Raw genomic sequence first — 20,519 nt, forward strand, 5'->3', positions numbered from 1 at the left:
AAAAGCTAAAAAGCATTGTACAAAAAAACAAAAACAAATATTATTTGAAAATAACTTGAAATGAATTTTTAAATTGGCTGGATAAAAATTCATTTCAATATTTTTCTAATCATAATTTAATAATAAACTAAAAAATATATACATATATTATATAAACTTAATATAATTTATTTAAAAAAGAAATACAGAACTGTGTATATTTTATTGTCCGAAAAAAGTAATACAAAAAAAATATATTGTACTTATATAATAATAAATTTCTTTTCAAAATTATTTACTAGAAATTTCATTTGTGAACTAATCTTAATCATATTAAGCATACACTAATTGTGGTTTTATAAATCAAAAAGCTTCAAATAGGATGCTATTCAAACTTAAACAATTTTTCTTTTTCATATATTAAAAATAAATGTTATATGGCCCATTCCTTACTTTATCAAGTTTAGATTTTAAGGAAAGAACTAAGAGGTACAAACGTGTACCCCATAAAAAAAATATTCGTTATTTCCATTGATTTGTTTCTTTTCTAAAATGGTTATAATATTAAGCATAATGATAACTGATAAGTTACATATTTATTCTACAACTTATTATTTAGAAGAAAAAACAAATAATTTTAGGAATAACTTATACAAAATAAAAAACTAAATATTATAATGAAAACATACTAAATTTTCCATTTTAATGAAAATAGGTATATTTCGAAAAAAAAAATATCGGAAACAAAATTTTACATTCTTCATTATATAAAAAAAAAATATTTTCTTATTCATATATTTATTTAATGCGTTTATCATAACTTATACCATTCTTTGTTGATGGTAACTTGTTTATAATTAGAAATATTCATTGAAATAATAGTGCTTTATTAATATTTTTAATAAAAAGTTGTTTAACCTAAAGAATAAACTTTCTAAATCCAATTATTAATTATACATATATTTTTTTCAAACATTTTCTAAATTAGTTAAAAATTATATTAACTATAATCATATGTTAATTTGTTAGTATCATGATTTGTTTTTAATTTTATCAATATAACTTAAGAAAAATTAACAGTTCAATTAAATTTCATAGTTCATAACATATTAAATTTAAAATAATGTTCATATTTTTTTCATAAAAAATGAAATTAATTCATTTTAAGAAAATAAAATATTTCAAAATGTGCGCATTGTAACTATATACATTGTAATCCAATTCTATTTATACGTCAATTTTTTTTATATCACTATTTTTTTTATGCCATTTTAATTCATACCAAAACTCTTTAAAAAGTAAAGGGTCAGTATTATTACATATATTATAAAGTAAATACCAATCTCCATAGTTGAAATTATGACTTGACAATACATTTGATATTTCGTTCGATTTTAAATGACGAGCTTGTGCACGTAACAATATAACACGCATTGATTTAAATGCAATTAAACTAATACGAAATATAATATTTAAACCTGATAATATGGTTAAAATTAGAAACCATATAAAGAAAAACGCAAATATTTTTTCATTTAAAATATTTAAAGGTAATAAGCAAAGTAAATCTCGATTTATTACTGTACCGGAGCCACCAAACATATGTATATCACACTTTACAATTTTTGGAAAAACTTTAGAGGAATAATAATTCCATTCATTCCAATTATATAATGGTATAGAGCTTAAAGCTGGAGAATAGCTTGACCAAAAATTCATAAAAAATATATTCATCATAACAAGATTTAAAATCTAAAAAGAAAAAAAAAATGTTTTAAAATTTAAATCAAAATGCTTATATTTTACTATAATGTTCACAAAAAACATTGGACCTCTGAACACTGTTTTTAAGCTTATCTATTTCCAAAATTACTGATTTTGTAGGAAATTTAATTATCATTTTACATTTGCATGTATTTCTACGCTATCAAATGTTAAGAATAATAAAAGTAATTTCCAAATTCATGTGACGTCTTTTTTAACATTTTCCAATGAAAACAGGCGATATTTATTTTTACTCTTAACTGCGTGAAATTGCGTATTCACATATTTCCAAATCTGATATTTTAAATAGAAAATGTGGACTAAACTATCAGAAAACTTGATAGTTTCATATCTATAAAAAATACATGAAAGAACCTAGTTGTTTTTGATTTTAAAATTAACATTAAACGAAAATTAAACGAGTTAATCAAAAAATTACAAAATAATAGTGAATTAATTCATTAAAACCTTTTTTTTAATTTAAATATTTTGTAATCAAAAACAAGTAGTTTTGTAGATACTCGTATAATTAATAGTACCTTACCTATGAATCATGTATTAAAAATTCCTTTTCATAAAATAATTTTTCAATGTTCAGATATCCATTTATTATAGTATTGAAGATTAGTAAATAGGGGTAGTATGTGGAATTTGAAACAAATTAAAAACTTACGCATATTAAAAAATTTAATAGTTCGCAGAAGCAATATTTCAAAGCATAACATAAATTTATATAATTTATGCCACTGGTAAAGTATCTGAAAAAATATTTCCTACGGTTTTTTTTGCTCTCACTTTCGTCTCCTAAATACAAAAATAATAATTTATTTCAAAAATTAATGTAGATAAATAGATATCCAAGAGACAATTAGAATCCAAGCTTAGAATCCAAGCTGATACTAATTGTCTCTTTAAAGATTAATGTAAAAATTTTTATTGCAAATACATTGTATGTAGTTGCGTATGACGTATGTATGTACATAGTATGTACAAATATATTTACCAAACTTCTCGCATAAACGTTGCAAGGAATTAGCTTCCCAAATTTTCCAAAGATATCCTGGCATTGCAAAAGCTATAGCTTGTAGTACTAATATTAAAACTACCCATTGATAGTATCGTAAATAAATACGATCTCCATCTCGTTCACTTCGCGGATCTATCGAACGCAAACTATGTATCGAATGCATAGCAGGATGAATACCATATCCAACTATATGATTCTGTTTAACGTAATTCTTCTTTTCAAATTCATAATTAAATATGTAAGTTCCATGAGTCCAACAATAAAGTTCATGTAATGATTTATCTTGATCACCACTGGATTTGCATTCGATGGGATTTCCAACTTTATAAATTGTTAAATATTATTTTCCAATTACAAATTAAATAAATTAAATGACTTACAAAACTGATTGAGAGACAACAAAGCAGATGCTGCCAAAAGCAAAGCAAAGGTTACCTAAATAATGTAAATTTGTACAAACATAAAATTACAAAGTGATAAAATTAATTAAATGATAAATTACCTTTGAATGCAAAATGAATATAAAATCCTGCGTAGATACTTGTTTAGGCTTGAAATATTTAGTAAATGAAATTAGTGAAGAAAACATGATTAACAAATTTTAACAAATAAAAACAATATTTTTTCACATTTAAATTGTTGATACAAATTCAGTGTGTACTTGGGCGCCACATTTCAATTTAAAATTATCTAATGAACTTCACGTGGTGTTATAACGGTTCTGTATAATTTATCAAGTTGAAAAATCCCTCTATTGGAGTATTGTAAAAATTACAACTTTCGTATACTACAAATATACGAAATTATTTTCCAATATTAAATTTCAATACACAAATTTAATATTTTGACTTTAAAGAATTTATATTAAAATATATAAACTTCTTTAAAAACATTAAAGTGCTTTTCAAGACAAGATATTTTGAATTTAGATAATTTTTGATAAGATAAATGAACTCGACATGACAAAATTCAAGCTTAGATCTTAAGATTTGTGTTAGTTCAAATCAGTGAAAACACAATTGTTTTAAACCGGAGTCTTAAACGTTAAAAATGAATTTGATTTTACCTTTTGAGAGAAGAAAAAAAAAAGCTTAAAATAAAGAAAATGTCAATGTCATACGAAAACTTCAACCGCTTGCGAAACAGACGAACTAATAAAATTCAACTATAAATATATCAAAGTCAAAGGACGTTTTCGTTTCTTAACTAAAAAGAGATTCGAATGGGTAGAAAAATGTTCGTTTCTTACCTTAGAACTTCCAGAGCAAAAAATTGTGTAGCTTTCTACAATCAAAGCATGCTCAGAGTGTGTTCTACGTAATCGGCAAAATGTTCAGATTATATGCAGCTTACATATTATTTTGACATTTCAACTAAAAATTTGTTAAATGACAGTTTGAGCGCTGTTATTTCGTTTTTAAAATTAGAGTTCTCAAATACATACAAATTAAAAAAATTTATATTATTTATTAAACATGCTTGATCTTTTCAAGCATGGTTTAACAACTCTGAAACTGATCATACTGGATCTCCGACTCAAAAATGGAGACGCCTAAAACGAAGCCATTGCCTTTTTAAAATTTTAATCGCCGGCGTCTGCCTTTTAGATTTTAAATATTTTGCGTAATAAAACATAACTTAGGTTTAATAAATAATAACCCCAACGCCAGTTTTAAAATAATTGTGTTATTTTCTGACAACGTCCAAATATCAACCTAATCTAGTATCTTGCTTTTTCATATAGCTTTTTTTGACTTTCAAATCAGAATTCTTCGATTTTTTCAATCAGATTCCTATCTTTTTTTTTCAATTTATCAACTGAACGTGTCACTTTAAAAAGAATTGAATAAATTTTGTGCTTATTTAAAAAAACGAGAAACGCCACACAAAATAATTTTCTTACTCGAAAATTATATTATACAACTATATGATAGTTACCCACTTGCTTTTCACTTGGCAAATAAAATAGCGTGATACACATTTAGGCTCTACTCTATATGTTAAAATTAATACTTGTCAAAAAATTAAATAATAATTTTTTGTGGAAAAAAAACCCTCACGAGACGAAGTTTATAGTGTTTTACTTAAACTTTGTTTATTTGACGGAATAAGTACTTGACTTGAAATTTCAATCTGCATATATACTGCACAGGTTGAAATAATATTATTTGAAATCAATTTGGGTTTGATTCTAATTGGCAAGGATTATATAATAATTTGTCATTTTTAATCTTTCAATCCGTGTACATGCAGTTGATTTTCAAGTAAAGCTAATACTTTTGTGTTTTTTTCGATGCACTGCATTGAGAGCTAAAAGTTAACACTTATAACACTCTCCTCTATCTCTCATAGTTATGCCACTTAAAATTGTTAAATGTGTTTAAAAAACAAGCGAAAATGCAAATTCCATTTGATTCGAATTCTTTTCGGTTATTCATGACATGAGTAATGTAAATTTAAACATGTAAATGGATCCAAGCGGTGTTATGTCATTTATTTTATAAAATATTGTATATCCAAGATAAAATTCTCTTGAAGAGTGAAAAACTATCTTGAATATTTGTAAAACCAATTATTTATTTCTTATGCCGATAATTAATTAGTTATGGTTAATTATAATTATAGATTCGGCATAACGATAAAATGTTAATTTTAAAATAATTTTTTTTATTTTTACCTGAAAATTTTGATTTTTAATGTCAATTTTGAACCTATAATTTTTCATATATTAATAATACACATATTTTTCTCCTACATAACAAATTATGGGATATTAAATTGAGACAGAAAAGTTGATTTGACTTATTTCCTTCAATTTTGTTTAGTCACCTTTCAATCTTACACACTTTTTAATGTAATCCATTATAATGCATTAAGTATAATGAATTACTTATCTTACACAGACCTACTATTACATTGTAGTTAATATTTGAAAAGTTAATTTATGTTTATTTTGGATTTTTTCCGTAAGATGTCGCAGTACATTTATCCTCAAAACAAACTCGATGTTCAACCCTGAGCTACAAAAAACAGTTTTCTTTGAGAGGATGACGTGTCGTGGACTGTCAAAATATTTCTAACCCTCCGATCTGAATGGTATTGATTGCTTGGTAGTTGATATCTTTCCCCACGTAGAATTTATGATAAAATTATTTTTCTTTAAGTTACGGCAGTAAAATATAGACAGTTAAAAATATGTTGAAATTAGGTAATATGAATAACGCAAATTTTGTGGTAAAAAATTTAAACAAAGCCGATTCATGTGCTTTAAGATTGTAACCGGCATTGTTACTGCAACTTTGGGTATGCATAATTTTATATCACATTGTAATTTTAGTGCTTGGTCTATTTCTTTTGGCTTATTCTGTGAGTTGTGTTCCATCGAGAACAGTTTCTGATCATTTATCTTCAATACATCGGCAGAGATTTGAGAAAGTTTTCGCAGAAGGAATAAGTTCAAATGATTTACAAACTGTTTATTATGCTGCAATAAATCATGAAAAAATTACTCAAGATGAAAAAACAAACCTTTGCAAAAGAATTCTTGAAGTACATGCAGAGTCGAAGTTGAATGTAAATCATTTGAAGTAATTGTTATTATTTTAAATTAATTATCACATTTAATTTAGGATTTTGAAAAGAACTTCTACCTAGTTGGGACATACAAACATTTGAAGTGCTCAACGCAATTGCCACAAAATGTGTTGAATGCAATATCTACATCTTTGGGAAAAGATGTGTCTACTGCTCAAGAAATGTTTTTCAATTTATTCAGCTCAAAAGTGATGGGTATTAAAATTGATAAAACAACTACCGAAAAGTTAGCAAAAAATTTACAAAATATTCTTAAAAAAGACGATTCTTTAAGCAGGTTAGTAAATTATTCAACATGGAATATGATAGCTATGTCCATTTAATTTTAATTATTGACGTTTTTAGCTTAGGTTATGCGTTTTTCATTGGAGCTGAATTTGGTAATCAAGCTTCTTTCGTCGCAGAACGTATAGAGGATGCTATTGTTCAAGCAGATGAAGTAGATGGAAAAATGTTACAATTTGAAGGAGGATTAAGTATAACTGCCTTAATTATAAACGGTGCATTTAAAGTCACAAAATCTTTAAATAAACCCTCCCCAATTTCTGAAGAGCAAGCTGTTAAATTTGCGACATACTTTTTAAGTAGAAGATCAGTACAAGCAGCAAAAGGAGCCCATGTTCTTTTGGAGGCCTTAAAGACATTAAGTGACGATAAGAGTATAGCTCCTATTTGCATTCAATTAATAGGAAACGGTCAACTAGAATCTTCTACACCAGTTTTAAATATCAAAGTACTTGATTTATTAGGTCGTCCTTTAACCCAACCCATTTCAGCTATATCTGCTAAAATAGTTGTGAAGAAAGGCAATACAGTTTTAGCTGAAAAAGTTCAATTTGCATCTAAAGATTCAACAAAAACAGTATATAGTGCTGACTTAAGTTCATATAAACCCACTCGTGGAATATACACAATTGATATAGCTGCTGACAAATATTCGCAAACCTTAAACTTCAAAGTTTTAGGAAAAGTAAAAGTTCATTCGCTTGAAATTGGCGTTGGTGATTCTGATGCTTCTTCCTCTTTGAAAAAGCTTGCTGTTGTATACCCCTCAAAATTAGGACAAGTTTTGACTGCTGACCATACTCAAAAACTAGTTTTGAAAATTGCGCTTGTTGATGAAGGAACAACAAAAACTATAACTGTGCATCAAGCTTTTGTGCGCTTACTAAATGTTGAAAATGACAATGAAATTATTTTTGTCGCCGAACAGGACACTACAAAAGCATATAAATTTGATATGGATGTTGGCACGAGAGGAGGAGATTTTGGATATAAATCTGGTTTATATAAAATTGAAGTAATAATTGGTGATGCCTCGTTATCGAATTCATTCCAATGGCATGTAGCGGATGTACAATTGAAATTTTCACAGGATGCAAAAACTGGTACATACATATTTAAAAAAAAACTGCTCATATTCTTATATATTTATGCTATTTTCTTGCAGATCAAACTAGCAAACCAAGAACAATGTTACCAGAAATAACTCATAAATTTAGGGAACCAGAAAAGCGTCCATCCCGATTCTTATCGGATATATTTACTGGACTATGCTTGACACCATTAGTGCTGTTGTTTATTATTTGGGCGAAACTGGGAATTAATGTATCAAATTTTTCATTCAATTTGTCAACAATCGGTTTTCATTTGGGATTTGGAGCAATTCTTGGTTTATTTGCAGTTTTCTGGTTACAATTAAATATGTTTGAGACAATTAGATATTTAATTCCTATTGCTATACTTACATTCCTTTGTGGAAATCGATTGCTGCGAACAATTGCCGCAGGCCAAAAATAATTTTTAAGGCTTAGTTAGAAGAAAGTGATGAATTTCCTATCGTGCAAGTTATACAAAAAGCAAGTAACTATCAGGTTATAAACGTATTTATTTACCTACATATTTCTTTAACTATCTATCACATTAAAGTTCAAAAAACTTAAATTCTATTCGTGAATTTGAAAAACATGTAAATTGCACGACGTCAACAAAAGAACAATGTACGTATTCTTAAGTTTTTTAAAACGCTTTTTGTTTTAATTTTTCCATAAGTCTAAACATTAGAATAAAGTTTTAAATATTAAAGTAAACGTCTTTTCTTTACGACACCTGAAACGTAATAAGTAACTAAAAGCTTTTTATTTTTATAAAACGATGATATATTTTCAGACTTTCTTTTTAACGTATAAACTTAATAAAAATTGGAAAATAATTTATTCTAAAATGCTAAAATGGAATCAAAATAATATCAATAGTAAATATTACATAATAATACCATTAGAAATGTAGTTTGAGGACTATTTGTTTTCACAATTAGCAAAAACAAATTCTTTAATACAACTCAACAAACATATGCGCAACAATTATCCGTAGTTAAAGTTTCCGATTTCAAGTAAAACCTTATCATCTTTTCTAAAATTATATTACTTAACTATAAAAATCCCAACTATTCAAATTTGTTTTTGAACATAAATCTAGAATTATTTGAGAACCAACTGTTGCTGCATTTGCTTTTATACAAGTTCCTGTTGCGGAATTATATATAGGAGAGTTTCCACTTTCTGATGTGTAACGCCATTGTTGATCTCCAAGCATTTCATGGCACTTCCCTATTACGGGAGCAGATTTTCCTGAATCAGCTGATGCTTCTAAACAATACAATTTATCTAGTATTAATTCTGATTTTTCGGTTTGATACCACATTTGATTCTTAGCTTTTGTACATGGTTTCAAATATAATGTGCTTCCACGCTTCCAAAAACCGTTCTCTTTTTTCTGATTCTTAACAGTAATACATAAGTCCGTATCAGATAACCGAATCATAAAATCTAATTTTATATAATTTCGTTTCCTAGTATGCCAAGGATGATATGCAACCTTTTGATTTGACGAATCAATTATTTTACGTTTTTGACCAGGTATATCTAATTCTGGGTAAATATTTTCAATGTACCATTTAAAAGATGAGCAATTTAGTCGTTTTCGTAATTCTAAACGATCATCAATATTGCCAAATTCAAAAACTTTTTGTCCCCACTTTTTCTGTCCGTCTATGTAATATTCTTTATATTCATCCATCCAAACATAAGCTAAACGAAGGGAATTGTGCATCATTGTGTTGGAGCCATCTGTTGATCCATAAGGCCTTCTTTTCCGAAAAATATGACCAACACGAGAACAAGGATATATTTTTATTGCTCCGCCGCATTGCCATACTCTAAATGATATTTCTAGATTTTCACCACCCCAAATATCCATTCCCATGTCATATTCACCAATGAATTTGAAATATTGACGATTAACAGCAAATAAACCCCCTGCCATTGTCGGCGATATGAATGGTCCTGCGAAGGACGCGTTATTCACCTTAAAAATTTATAACATTAAAAATTAATTTTAACTTATTAAATGAAATTTACCAATGTTCCAACAGGAAGATTTTCCCACTTAAAATGTAATCCCCAATTGAATCCTCCCCTTACTAAGGGGCTTGGGGAATAAGCAAATGTATCCGGATTAATAATATCAATAACTGGAACTGCTAATGTAGAGTTTTCTCGTTGTACTGCATCTAATAATGGCTCTAGCCAATGATTGTTCACTTCAATGTGACTATCTAAAAATATTAAAACATCCCCTATTGCAGCCCTTGATCCAATAACACGTGATCTGATTAATCCTTCTCTATTTTCATTTCGAATAATTTTCACTTTCTTATCTATATCAATATCTCTTATCTTATCTTCAAGATCTTTCTTTAAATCCGGTAAGTCACTCAAATCGTCAACTAGTATAATTTCTTTTAACAAATTTTTCCGAGATCTCAGTAACACAGAATTTATTGAGCGTAGTAATGTTGTTAGATGTTCATTAAAAAAGCACATAACAATAGATGCTGATGGCAAATCAATTGAGTATTTTTGTTCCAAACAGACAATATTTCTGGTATCAGGAATATTACGTGTTAATCCTATGTTGTTACTAACTAAAGCGTTAAATGCATGCTGCTTATATCCTATATCTCTAATATGTTTGTCCTCTATAGTGCGAACAATTCCCAATTCTCCAGCACCATAATCACTATCGAAATGAAATATTGGCTCTAAATTATGTGAATCAATTACACTTTGATTAAATTGGAATGTTGGAACATTATTTTGAAACAATTTCAATAAAGACAGTGAGGATGATGATGAATATGTTTTTTGATGAAGAACTGCATTTTGCATAGGAGTTTTTTTAGTAACTATATGTAAATATAAAGCTATTGTTACTACCCATGTTACAGATGCAACAATTATTCCAAAACAAAATGGTTTGTTAAAGCACTTTAAAAACGACATAATGGGATGAAACATTACGTCATCTTTCTTAATACTCAAAAAATATTATAATCCTTGTCTTTTTTAATTTTGTTACTAATTTTAAACTAGTTTTAAAAAAATTACATAAAAATTTTCGCAACACAAACACAACAGCTTAAAATTTGTATACAAAACTTAAATGTCAACAAAATGTCAGTAAAGATATTTGTAGCGGTAGCATTTTGTGTTTTGGTGTCAATGACGTTGCGAGGAATGTTTAAACTCAAATGAAAATTAATGTTGCATAATATAATTTCCTGACACGAGAAATCCAAATGAAGATCCAACAAATCGTGACGTAAAAACGGCTATTATTCAGTTCAGGCTGTTATAAATAATTCAGTAGCTGAGGATTTTTGTAGTTTTTTGGAAGCATAACAAAAGCTTTCATACAGGACTTATGGATTTTTTTTTTATATGGGTGAGAATAGTACAGAAACTTCATAAACAAAAAATCAATTGATTGTCAAGAATTAACATTTAACTGAGTTATTGTTTAGTTATTACCTCGAAAAGTGATTTATACTAAAAATTTTGCTCAAAGGCATTGCCAAAAGTTTGTTGAATAAGTTTAAAGCGGAAAATATGTTCGCAAAGTAAAAAGGCAGTAGAGAGATTTATGGGTATTAGGACAAACTAACTTTTTTATTTTTTCTCAATATTGATTTTCAGAATATCGTGTTTTTATATCTGTCAACTTTATGGTGTTATTTTTGCTAATTCTAGAATAAGGTGACTGTTATGTCACTTCAACTCGGTAAGTGATATGGCTGGAATAAAGCGTTTTTTAAAATTACAATACATAATTTTGTTAAAGCACGTTTGACAGAAATATGATATTTTTGTAATATCAAAATTTTAACGAAATATTTCTAATAATACCATTATTTTTTGTTAATTATGGGAATTTGCTAAAGTTCAGTTTTAACTTAAATATAAATATAAAGCATGCCTGGTAAAATAAAACAGCAAAATCTTCAAAAGCAGCATGTTCGATAAATCACTACAAAAGCCTGTTCGAAAATCGTAACATGCTTAAAGTTCCAAAGTATAAAAATAATTTTTTATGCTTAAAGATTTTTTTTTTAAATGCTGTAAAAATATTATAAATTTGAAAAAAAATCACATAGAAAAATGAAAAAATCTGAAAAATTAAAACTAGCTAGCTCCCGTAGGTCTGCATAACATAAGATTTAAACTAGGACTTTAAGTGCATATCTGATTTATTGAAAATCTTCATAAAAAACATATTTTAATATATAAAATTTGAAAAATCCTATGTCTGCTAAGATTGTTAACCATCGGTAAGGCCCGGCCCATTTCATATTCGCTAATTGAAAATTAAGATTTATAAAATAAAATTTTAAAAAGAAAGACAATATTTTTTTTTTTTTGTTCTTTTTCATAGAAAATGAATTTTTATTTTTTTTTTTTTATTATTTTTAAAATAATTTTCCCATTTGATGTTTTACAAGACAACTTATTTTTATTTTTATAATAAAACTTATAGAGGATTTGGAAGTTTTTTTTTTTTCCTTTTTAGTTTTTTTTTTTATTCCTTTTAAATCATGTATTTATGTGTGTATTCCGTGCTTAATTATATTTATTTAATTATGTTTTTTTTTGGGACTACCATTAATTAATTATTGATCTACTATTTTGAATAAGAAATTAAAATGTGTATTTTTATGTAAATTTTTAGAAAGTATGCTACGTGTATAATATTATTATGTAAGTGGTACTATTTTATTTTATAATTGTATGTATTGTGTATATTATATGCGAATAATAATAATAATAATATATGTAATTAATCTGATGTATTTTTAATATTAAATATTAAGCCGTTTAAAAAATGAAAGTAAATATGTTTTACAATAATATTAATATGTATGTAATAAGCATAAAATTTAATACCAATATTATATATGTATAAGCTATATTAAAAAAATTTTTTAATAAAAAATTGGTTTTGCTGTTGTTCAAATTTCTTTTTTCTTTTTTATTGAATTTTTTATCATCTTATAAGCTTAATTTTTATATGTTTCCCTCTTTTTGATTTTAAATTAAATTATATTATTGTGTTTTATATATTTTAATTATTAACTGGATAATATTTGATAAATTTAATTCATTGTTCTTTTTTTTGTTTTTTCATTTTCATTTTCATTCTAAGAATAATGTGTGATATTTTAACCTAATATTTTATTAGAAGCAAAATATAATAATTATTGATCTTTGTACTTGGATTTATATTTTTATATATTCTTTTTTTTTTTATATCATTAGTTATTTTATTTTGGAAAAAATTTAATTAAAAAAAAAAAAAATTTAGAAAATTAATTTTGCAATTATTTAAAAGATGTACATATACATATAATATATTATATTATGTTAAAAAATAAATTTGAAGAATTAATTATGTTAAAAACTTGAAGGATTCTTTCTTTGTGAAAAAAATCATTAATTAAATTTTTTAATTTTGATAAAATTTACATTTATTTACCTACGTATTTATGTATTTTTATATCTGAAAGTTTTATATTAGAAAATTATTTTTATTAAATTTTGGGGATTTTCGATAATTTGCACATGCACTGAAAGAAAAAATTAAATTACAAAAAAAAATTTTTCAAGAAAACCTCCTCAGTTTAATTAAGCTTTGCTGATTAAGAAACAAATAGATACAAAAAAATTAATTTACCATTATTGAATACCTTCAAGTTCAAAAATTGAATTTAAAAACTCATTTTAAAATTTATTTTTTAAAATTTTATAAAAGGAAGCCACAATCTTTTATATTGAAAAGATTACAGAGAAAAAGATAAAAAGTAACAAGTAATTTGACAAATGATAGAAAATGGAAGAATTATATAGTGTTTTGTTGATTATGTTTTTTTTTTTTTATTTTTTATATAATATATAATTTTTTATTTATTTTTTTCTCATTAGCAAAAACTTATAAACTAGAAACTATAATTAAAAAATTAAAAAGAGGTTATCGATAGACTATAAAACATTCTTATATTTATTTTAAGAATATTAAAATTTGACTAAACAATGATTTTTTTTTACTGACTGATAATTTTTTTTTTTTTAAACTTTTATTTTATTGTTATCTCTCAATTACCATTATTGTTTTTATTGAAAAAAATTATGTGTTCTTAAAATTAAATGCCCGTAATTTAAAAATTATTATTATATTATATAAAATCAAAAAAAAAAAAAAAAAAATGTTTTTTTTTCATTCTTTTATAAAAATGATTGATGTTTTAAATAATTAAAAATAGCAGATTTTGTAATTATTGAAGATAAATTCAATTTTGTTTTTTTTTTTGCTTCTTTTATTTAAATTAATTTGACAAATTTTCTCTTTTTGTTTTTGTGTTTTTTAATAATATGAAATGAATTTTTTTTATTTTATAATTTTTATTATATATTTTTAATTAATATATATATATATATTTAATACAAATATAAATTTGTTTTTTTGGATGATTAAAAAATTTAATCATATAGAGTAGTTGTCAGTTTTTATTTCTAAAATTTCATTTAATTTGTTTTTTAATTCTAAATTAGTAATTTTTTAAATACATAATAAAATTCTTTATTTTTTTTCCCTTCTCTATTCTATATTTTCCTTCTTTTTTTTTTATAATGATTTCCACACTTAATAATCTTCTTTTTTTTGGAAACAGTTTACTACTAAAAAAAATCAAATGTAAAATATACTGAAAATCCATTAGTTGGAGATTATGTCGTCAATGTTTTCACTAAAAGAAAAAATTATTTTATATTAATTATTTTATTAAATTAAATTTTTTTTTATGCTTACCTTGATTTGATCATAGATTTTTAAAAAATATTTGAATATATTTTTATTATATTTTGTGTATATTTTTTTTTCTTTGTTTGAGAAGAGAAAAAATATTTGTTTTCCATTATTTTTGTTCAAATAAAATTTTATAAAATTCTTACGTTCTTCATTATAAAAAAAAGACATGATTATAGTCAAATTTATTTCAAAAATTAAATATTAAGATTTTTTGTTTTGTTTTTGTATTTATGCTTATATTTAAAAAGATACATTTAAAGTTGTTTTGACGAAAAAGAAGAAAATTCATCCAAAATTTTTGTTTTTTTCATTTATTTTCTGGAATCTAAAACGCTGTTTTACAAAAGAAATAAAAGAAAAATGTTTTAATAATTAAAATTAAAAAATATTTTAAATTAGAAATTGATTGTAATTAATTTTAATATTATAATTATTATTATTATTATTAAAATATTGTTATACAAAAAAAATTAAAGCCAAAAATACCATATTACAAAGGGTTAATTTTATATTTGTATTTTTTTTGAATTCTAATGAATTTTTGAGTTTTAATAATACGAGTATATCATTGTACTGTTTGGTATACCAAGAAGATAGTAATATTTTTTTGAGTATCTTCCAACGATGAAATAAAACAGTATAACTTTTTTAGCACGATTAATAATGCGACCAAAGGTAGACATTTCATTTGCTTTGGAGATACCTGTTCGTGCCAAATATATATATATATATATATATATATTTTTTTTTTGTTATTTTATTCATACATTTATATAATTCCACTTTACTCGATTTATTTAATATTATTTTATAATTTATTTGCGACACCACACTTTTAAAAACACTTATATCTAAATTATTATTAGTTTATTTATACATAAATATGATTTTAAAAAGAATAAAATGTAGTACTAAAATTATTTATGAATCATATACTTGTATAAATATATTTTTTTTCACATGATTTTTACACAATTACTTTGATGTTATATTAAAAAAGTTTATATGAAATTTATTTTAGTTTTATTAAAAAACAAAACAAAAAAATGTTTTTGAAAGCAAAATAGCACAAATCCCAGATAGAATAAAAACAAAAATGTTAGCAGAATGAAACACACATTGTAGAAAGACAAGGGATTTTTTGTTATATTAAAATTCAAACAACAAAATCACTAGTCTTCCATACAAAATATGCCAAGATGGTTGGTTAGAATAATTATAGTTAAAGGATTTTTCATATTTCCAATTTTTTTTTTCCATTTATATTATGTTTATTTTTATTATATCGTTTCAATTTTTAATTAAACAATTCCACCACATTAATAAAAATGAATGTTAAAAAAAAAAATAAATTATTAGTAATAAAATTAAGGGCACAAACACATAAAATATGAATAATGAATGTGAAATTTTGTTATATTATTCTGTAAGCTTTTTCCATATTTATTATGTAAAAAAAAAATGTTATTTTACATAAATTAAGAGTTTATGTTTAGTTGTTAGTATTATAAAAATGATTTTTTTTTTTATAGAATATTTATATGAAAATTTTATACATTAACATTTTAAATACTTAAATATTAAAATAAAATTATATAAGGAAATTCTCATTTACCTCTGCTGCAATAAATATTGCGCCATTTGAATTTGCTTTGGTGTACCAGATATTGTGATGATACGATCATTTGAACCCGGTAATGGTTCATCTATTGTAATGTAAGCATTTGATTCATTTCTTATGCGTCTTATTCTTTGACCATTTTTACCAATTATAGCGCCGGCAAGCTAAAAAGCAAATTCAATTATTAATAAAATGATATTTAAATATAAAAAATTTAAAGTTTATATAACAATAACAAATGCAGTATTTGTGAAAACTTACATCTTTTGGAATCGTAACTTGTGTACTATTTTTACCATCTCCACCACCTCCACCACTATTTCCACCATTCATATTATTGCCACTGCTACCAAATCCACCTCCACCGCTATTAGCACCACCCATACCACCCAAATTACTATTTCCATTACCCATTCCCATATTACCGCCACCGAAACCGCTACCTTGACCTCCACCAAATCCAGATCCACCACCGAATCCACCTCCACCGCCAGAACCAAAGCTTGGACCATTATTACCAAATCCGCCACCACTACCAAAATTACCACCACCTCCTGAACCGAAATTTGGTCCATTTCCACCACCAAAACCACCACCGCCTGGTCCAAAACCACCGAAACCACCACTATTATTACCGCCACCGCTACCAAAACCACCAAATCCACCACCGCTCATCGGTCCATCATTTGCCCATGGACTTATAAAATCACGATCACGTCCACGACTACGACTGCGATCACGTCTGCGATCATTATAACGATCACCACTACGTCCGCGATCATAACGATCACGATCTCTGTAGCCACCATTTTGGCTAGGAACACCATAACCGCCATAATCTACTGCATACATATCATCATAATTAATTGGATCATAACTGTTAACTGGTCCTCTGATTGGAGTCTAAAAATAATACAGTATATTACTAATATATTCATTAAAAAAAAAATACATATGTATTGGAATTTCTAGATTATCAAAAACAAAAAAATTTTGTTACGCAGCAAATACTTACATCTTTTGTCAAAAGTAAAACTTCTTTAACAGCATCAACTGTTTGTTCAAGTCTTCCAATAACTTGTACAACACGATCAGAACTTTGTGGTGCAGTACTTGGGAATACTTTAAGGACTCGGCATCCAACTTTCTACAAAAAATAATAAAAAAATTAAAATTAATGTTAATATTAAAAATTAAAATTTCATTTTAAAAATTCAATAAATATGTGTGAAGAGCATTCATTTATCTTTACAATAGGAAATCAAATTCTGTTAAACATTTCAAGAAACAATGGAACTTCCGTTATATCGTGAGTAAAAGAAAAAAAATCATTAAAATTTTTAAGAAAAATTAATAAAAAAAATTTAAGGATTTCCTGTGTTAAAAATAAAAACCTGTTTTTTCTTTTTACTTTTAGGAAACCTTTACCTTACACCTGTTGAACTAAGGCAATATTTTATCAATATTGAGAAAAGGTAAAAACAAAAAGAAAATCAAGAACAAGAAATACGAGTAATACAATTGGATAAAGATTGGATCTTAAATAACCTCAATTTTTTAGACCAAACAAGCACCAATTTCATAAAAAATTAGGCAATTTTGAAAAAAAAAAAAAATCGCACAAATCTCAGGAATAAGATTTTATTATTATTATTTTTGTATATGTATGTATATATACATATTTATTAAGTCTATGTATGAATAATGTGTAATTGATTAACTAAAAGTTTGAGATTTTTCAAATAATTTTTTTTTTCAGTATTTGCGCATCTCATATGAATACGTGTTTATGTATACATAATATAAGTACATACATACATAAATGCTCATATTCTCTAAATCTAAAATTCATATTGTGTACACAACATTACATATATTGTAAATTTTTTTTGTAAAGTATAGAATTTTTATTATTTTCTAATAAAATAAAAGTTCATTATTAAATAAATAAGTGTAAGTAGCCAATAAATTTATTCCACAATAATAACTTTAAAAATAAAATTATTATAAACAATAAAAAAAAAAAAATAGTATTGATTTAGTATATGAGGTAGACCAATGTATAATGTACTTAAAAAAGGGTCTCCCACAGATGATGTACATATGTATTTCTGAAATGAATATATTTGTGTGTAAAATATACGAAAATTTTACATATTTACGATCGTTATACAAAATATTTAAAAAAAATATACTCGTATTTTATCCTTTTTTTTTGTTTCTGAATAAAACTTGTTGTATTGTGTCATACATCCATAATACAAATTAAACATATGTACATACATATACATATATGCATATATAAAACAGTAGAATTAATGTTACAATGAACTCATCATAATATTTATGAAATCATAGACAATTTTTTTATTTACTTAATAAACAGGATGTTTACATTTTGAGTACTTTCACATTATTTCATACATCACATAAATAGAAATTAACATATTGCTTATATATATACAATATTTTATTGGAATTAAATATTTTATATATACATATATAATATGTAGATTTAATAAACTCTGTTTATAAAATCCACTTACAATTGGTTATCATAGAAATAAAATTATTTTAATTTAGAATTTTAGAATTTAAAATATTTTTAATATTAATTTTTATCGTTCTAGTGAGGGCCACATAATGAAACAATTCTGTTTTAATTAATCGAGAATTAAATCGATTAATTTATAAATTCGATTCAAGTTATTGTTAAAGGAATATTCTTGAAACATTGGTTTTAATAAGCTTCTAATTTAAGCTATTCTGCAGTTTCAATATTTCAAATTATTTTTTTGCGGTGATTTTTTGTTCAATAATTGAAGAAAGAGGTCGAAATAATTGAAGTCAGTATAGCAATAATTGAAGAATGCGGTCGAAATATAATTGCAGTGGGTATAGCAGTAGTTGAATAAAGCGGTCGAAATAATTGAAGGTGTAGCAATAATTGAAGAAAATGGTCGAAATAATTGAAGTGGGTATAGCAATAATTTTAAACAAACGGAAGCGGTCGAAATAATTGATGTGGGAAGCAATTGAATTTCAATTTTCAAAATTTTTATTCATATTCATATTCGAATTCATATATTAAAGTTTTTAATATGAGATTAGTTATTATTTAATTCAGGCACACATATGTAATTCATATTATATACAAATATTTCATTTCAAATCAATAATTTAAAGTAAATTATTTAATTAATTTTAAGCATATTACAAAAACTTAAATGAAAATTTTGAAAATAATTTTAATATTAAGAAAAATTTAATGAATTGCTTAAATAAAATAAATCAAAATTTACAAAATTATTGACATTTACCAAAATTATATTGATTTAATAAAAAAATCAAATCGATTCTATTCAAAATGATTATTTCTTTAAAAAATCGAAATTCAATCAATTATTCCAGCTTGTTTAATATTTTTGTCTTTTTACCGACCGTATTGTGTAAACAATAGGTAGGTTATGTGATGGCAACAAATTTTGCATATCGAGTTTTCGGTGGGAACGTACTTCTCCATAGTAGGGAAGTGTAAATAAACTATTTTTAGCAACCTGTCGGTCTGTCGGTCTGTGTGTGCACGCCTGTATCTCAAGTTCGGCTGAACCGATTTTGATGAAATTTTTTTTTGTTGTAAGCACATTGTGAAACGGAAACCGAAAATGCTCAAAAATTATTTTATTCATGAATAACAAAAAAAAAAAAAAAGCAAAACCATAAATAAAAATTACTGAAAAATAAAAAATGGATAGGAAAATAAGTAAGGGAAAAAAATAAATTAAATTGGAATTTCACTGTATTTTCGTGTCTACATTAATAAAAACAAAAAAAAAAAAAAAAAATAAGGATATTACAGGTGATGGTTTGCGTTTTCAAAAGGTCAGATCAAAATTTTATATTTTTTTTTGCCTTTTTATAGGAAATAAAAAAACAAAAGAAAACAAAACAAAAAAAAACAGATACAGGTGCTTTAATACTTCAATTTTTATTTAATTTTTTGCTTGTTTTTTTTTTCTTTTTTTTTTTTGCTTGTTGCTGTTATGTTATTGTAAAAGGATTTTAATATTTTTTTTTCGTATGTTCCGCTGCTTGTTATTGTTGTTCCCGCTTTTTTTTATTTATTTGTTATCTTTTTTTTTTAACAAAGTTATGAGTAGAAAATAAAATGATTTCTAAATGTTTTTTGGGCGTTGGTTGGAAAAAAAAAATATATTTTTTTTTTATTTTGTTTTGCATGTTTTTCAAATATTTTTTTTTAAAGAGCCCAATAAAATGTAAAAAAAAAAAAATTATGGATTCTATTTTAAATATTGCATTTCTTTAATATTTAAA

At 24.9% G+C, this 20,519-nt stretch overlaps 4 protein-coding genes across 6 annotated transcripts in view; 1 reads left to right on the forward strand and 3 right to left on the reverse strand.

Moving 5' to 3' along the window:
- Nucleotides 1–1,026: 1,026 nt before the first annotated feature.
- Nucleotides 1,027–3,460, reverse strand: LOC129611179 (innexin inx5-like). Its single transcript, XM_055524172.1, has 5 exons — nucleotides 3,273–3,460; nucleotides 3,151–3,205; nucleotides 2,747–3,091; nucleotides 2,417–2,547; nucleotides 1,027–1,731 (listed from the first exon to the last, which is right to left on the reverse strand). Exons 1-5 carry the CDS (start codon nucleotides 3,357–3,359, stop codon nucleotides 1,207–1,209), a joined length of 1,143 nt encoding a protein of 380 aa, XP_055380147.1. The 5' UTR covers nucleotides 3,360–3,460; the 3' UTR covers nucleotides 1,027–1,206.
- A 2,384-nt stretch (nucleotides 3,461–5,844) lies between these two features.
- Nucleotides 5,845–8,443, forward strand: LOC129610821 (dolichyl-diphosphooligosaccharide--protein glycosyltransferase subunit 2). The gene is made up of 5 exons (XM_055523567.1): nucleotides 5,845–5,978; nucleotides 6,108–6,343; nucleotides 6,400–6,641; nucleotides 6,710–7,752; nucleotides 7,815–8,443. The coding sequence occupies exons 1-5, from the start codon at nucleotides 5,966–5,968 to the stop codon at nucleotides 8,162–8,164; spliced, it is 1,884 nt and encodes a 627-aa protein (XP_055379542.1). The 5' UTR covers nucleotides 5,845–5,965; the 3' UTR covers nucleotides 8,165–8,443.
- A 92-nt stretch (nucleotides 8,444–8,535) lies between these two features.
- Nucleotides 8,536–10,818, reverse strand: LOC129610989 (polypeptide N-acetylgalactosaminyltransferase 35A-like). 2 transcript variants are annotated; one of them, XM_055523863.1, is made up of 3 exons: nucleotides 10,642–10,818; nucleotides 9,784–10,580; nucleotides 8,536–9,730 (listed from the first exon to the last, which is right to left on the reverse strand). In XM_055523863.1, exons 1-3 carry the CDS (start codon nucleotides 10,643–10,645, stop codon nucleotides 8,792–8,794), a joined length of 1,740 nt encoding a protein of 579 aa, XP_055379838.1. In that variant the 5' UTR covers nucleotides 10,646–10,818; the 3' UTR covers nucleotides 8,536–8,791. The 2 variants fall into 2 exon arrangements, with proteins under 2 accessions (XP_055379838.1, XP_055379836.1); XM_055523861.1 differs by having other exon boundaries at nucleotides 9,784–10,818.
- Nucleotides 10,819–13,300: 2,482 nt separating this feature from the next.
- LOC129610809 (heterogeneous nuclear ribonucleoprotein K) overlaps nucleotides 13,301–20,519 on the reverse strand; it is an 82,987-nt gene continuing 75,768 nt past the window's right edge. The window contains exons 5-9 of one of the 2 annotated variants that reach the window (XM_055523551.1): nucleotides 17,200–17,331; nucleotides 16,446–17,087; nucleotides 16,179–16,348; nucleotides 14,564–14,896; nucleotides 13,301–14,501 (exon numbers count right to left, since the gene is read on the reverse strand). In XM_055523551.1, the coding sequence (XP_055379526.1) occupies nucleotides 14,875–14,896; nucleotides 16,179–16,348; nucleotides 16,446–17,087; nucleotides 17,200–17,331 (966 nt within the window). In that variant the 3' untranslated portion in view covers nucleotides 13,301–14,501; nucleotides 14,564–14,874. The remainder of the gene's footprint in view (nucleotides 14,502–14,563; nucleotides 14,897–16,178; nucleotides 16,349–16,445; nucleotides 17,088–17,199; nucleotides 17,332–20,519) is intronic. The other variant, XM_055523549.1, reaches the window with a different exon arrangement.

Source organism: Condylostylus longicornis, unplaced genomic scaffold (assembly GCF_029603195.1).
Source record: "Condylostylus longicornis isolate FDR11 unplaced genomic scaffold, ASM2960319v2 ptg000048l, whole genome shotgun sequence".
NCBI classification, from domain to species: Eukaryota; Metazoa; Arthropoda; class Insecta; order Diptera; family Dolichopodidae; genus Condylostylus; species Condylostylus longicornis.

What these genes read in the sequence shown, in the direction of transcription:
- LOC129611179 (XM_055524172.1), bottom strand. Translation starts at nt 3,359, where the DNA reads ATGTTTTCTTCACTAATTTCATTTACTAAATATTTCAAGCCTAAACAA. An exon ending in ACGTTTATGCGAGAAGTTTG is followed by an intron (nt 2,548 to 2,746) that starts GTAAATATATTT and finishes TTTTGTATTTAG; the next exon opens with GAGACGAAAGTGAGAGCAAA. An exon ending in TATTAAATTTTTTAATATGC is followed by an intron (nt 1,732 to 2,416) that starts GTAAGTTTTTAA and finishes TTTTCTTTTTAG; the next exon opens with ATTTTAAATCTTGTTATGAT.
- LOC129610821 (XM_055523567.1), top strand. An exon ending in ATGCAGAGTCGAAGTTGAAT is followed by an intron (nt 6,344 to 6,399) that starts GTAAATCATTTG and finishes CATTTAATTTAG; the next exon opens with GATTTTGAAAAGAACTTCTA. An exon ending in AAAGACGATTCTTTAAGCAG is followed by an intron (nt 6,642 to 6,709) that starts GTTAGTAAATTA and finishes TGACGTTTTTAG; the next exon opens with CTTAGGTTATGCGTTTTTCA.
- LOC129610989 (XM_055523861.1), bottom strand. Translation starts at nt 10,722, where the DNA reads ATGTTTCATCCCATTATGTCGTTTTTAAAGTGCTTTAACAAACCATTT. An exon ending in ATCTTCCTGTTGGAACATTG is followed by an intron (nt 9,731 to 9,783) that starts GTAAATTTCATT and finishes TAAATTTTTAAG; the next exon opens with GTGAATAACGCGTCCTTCGC.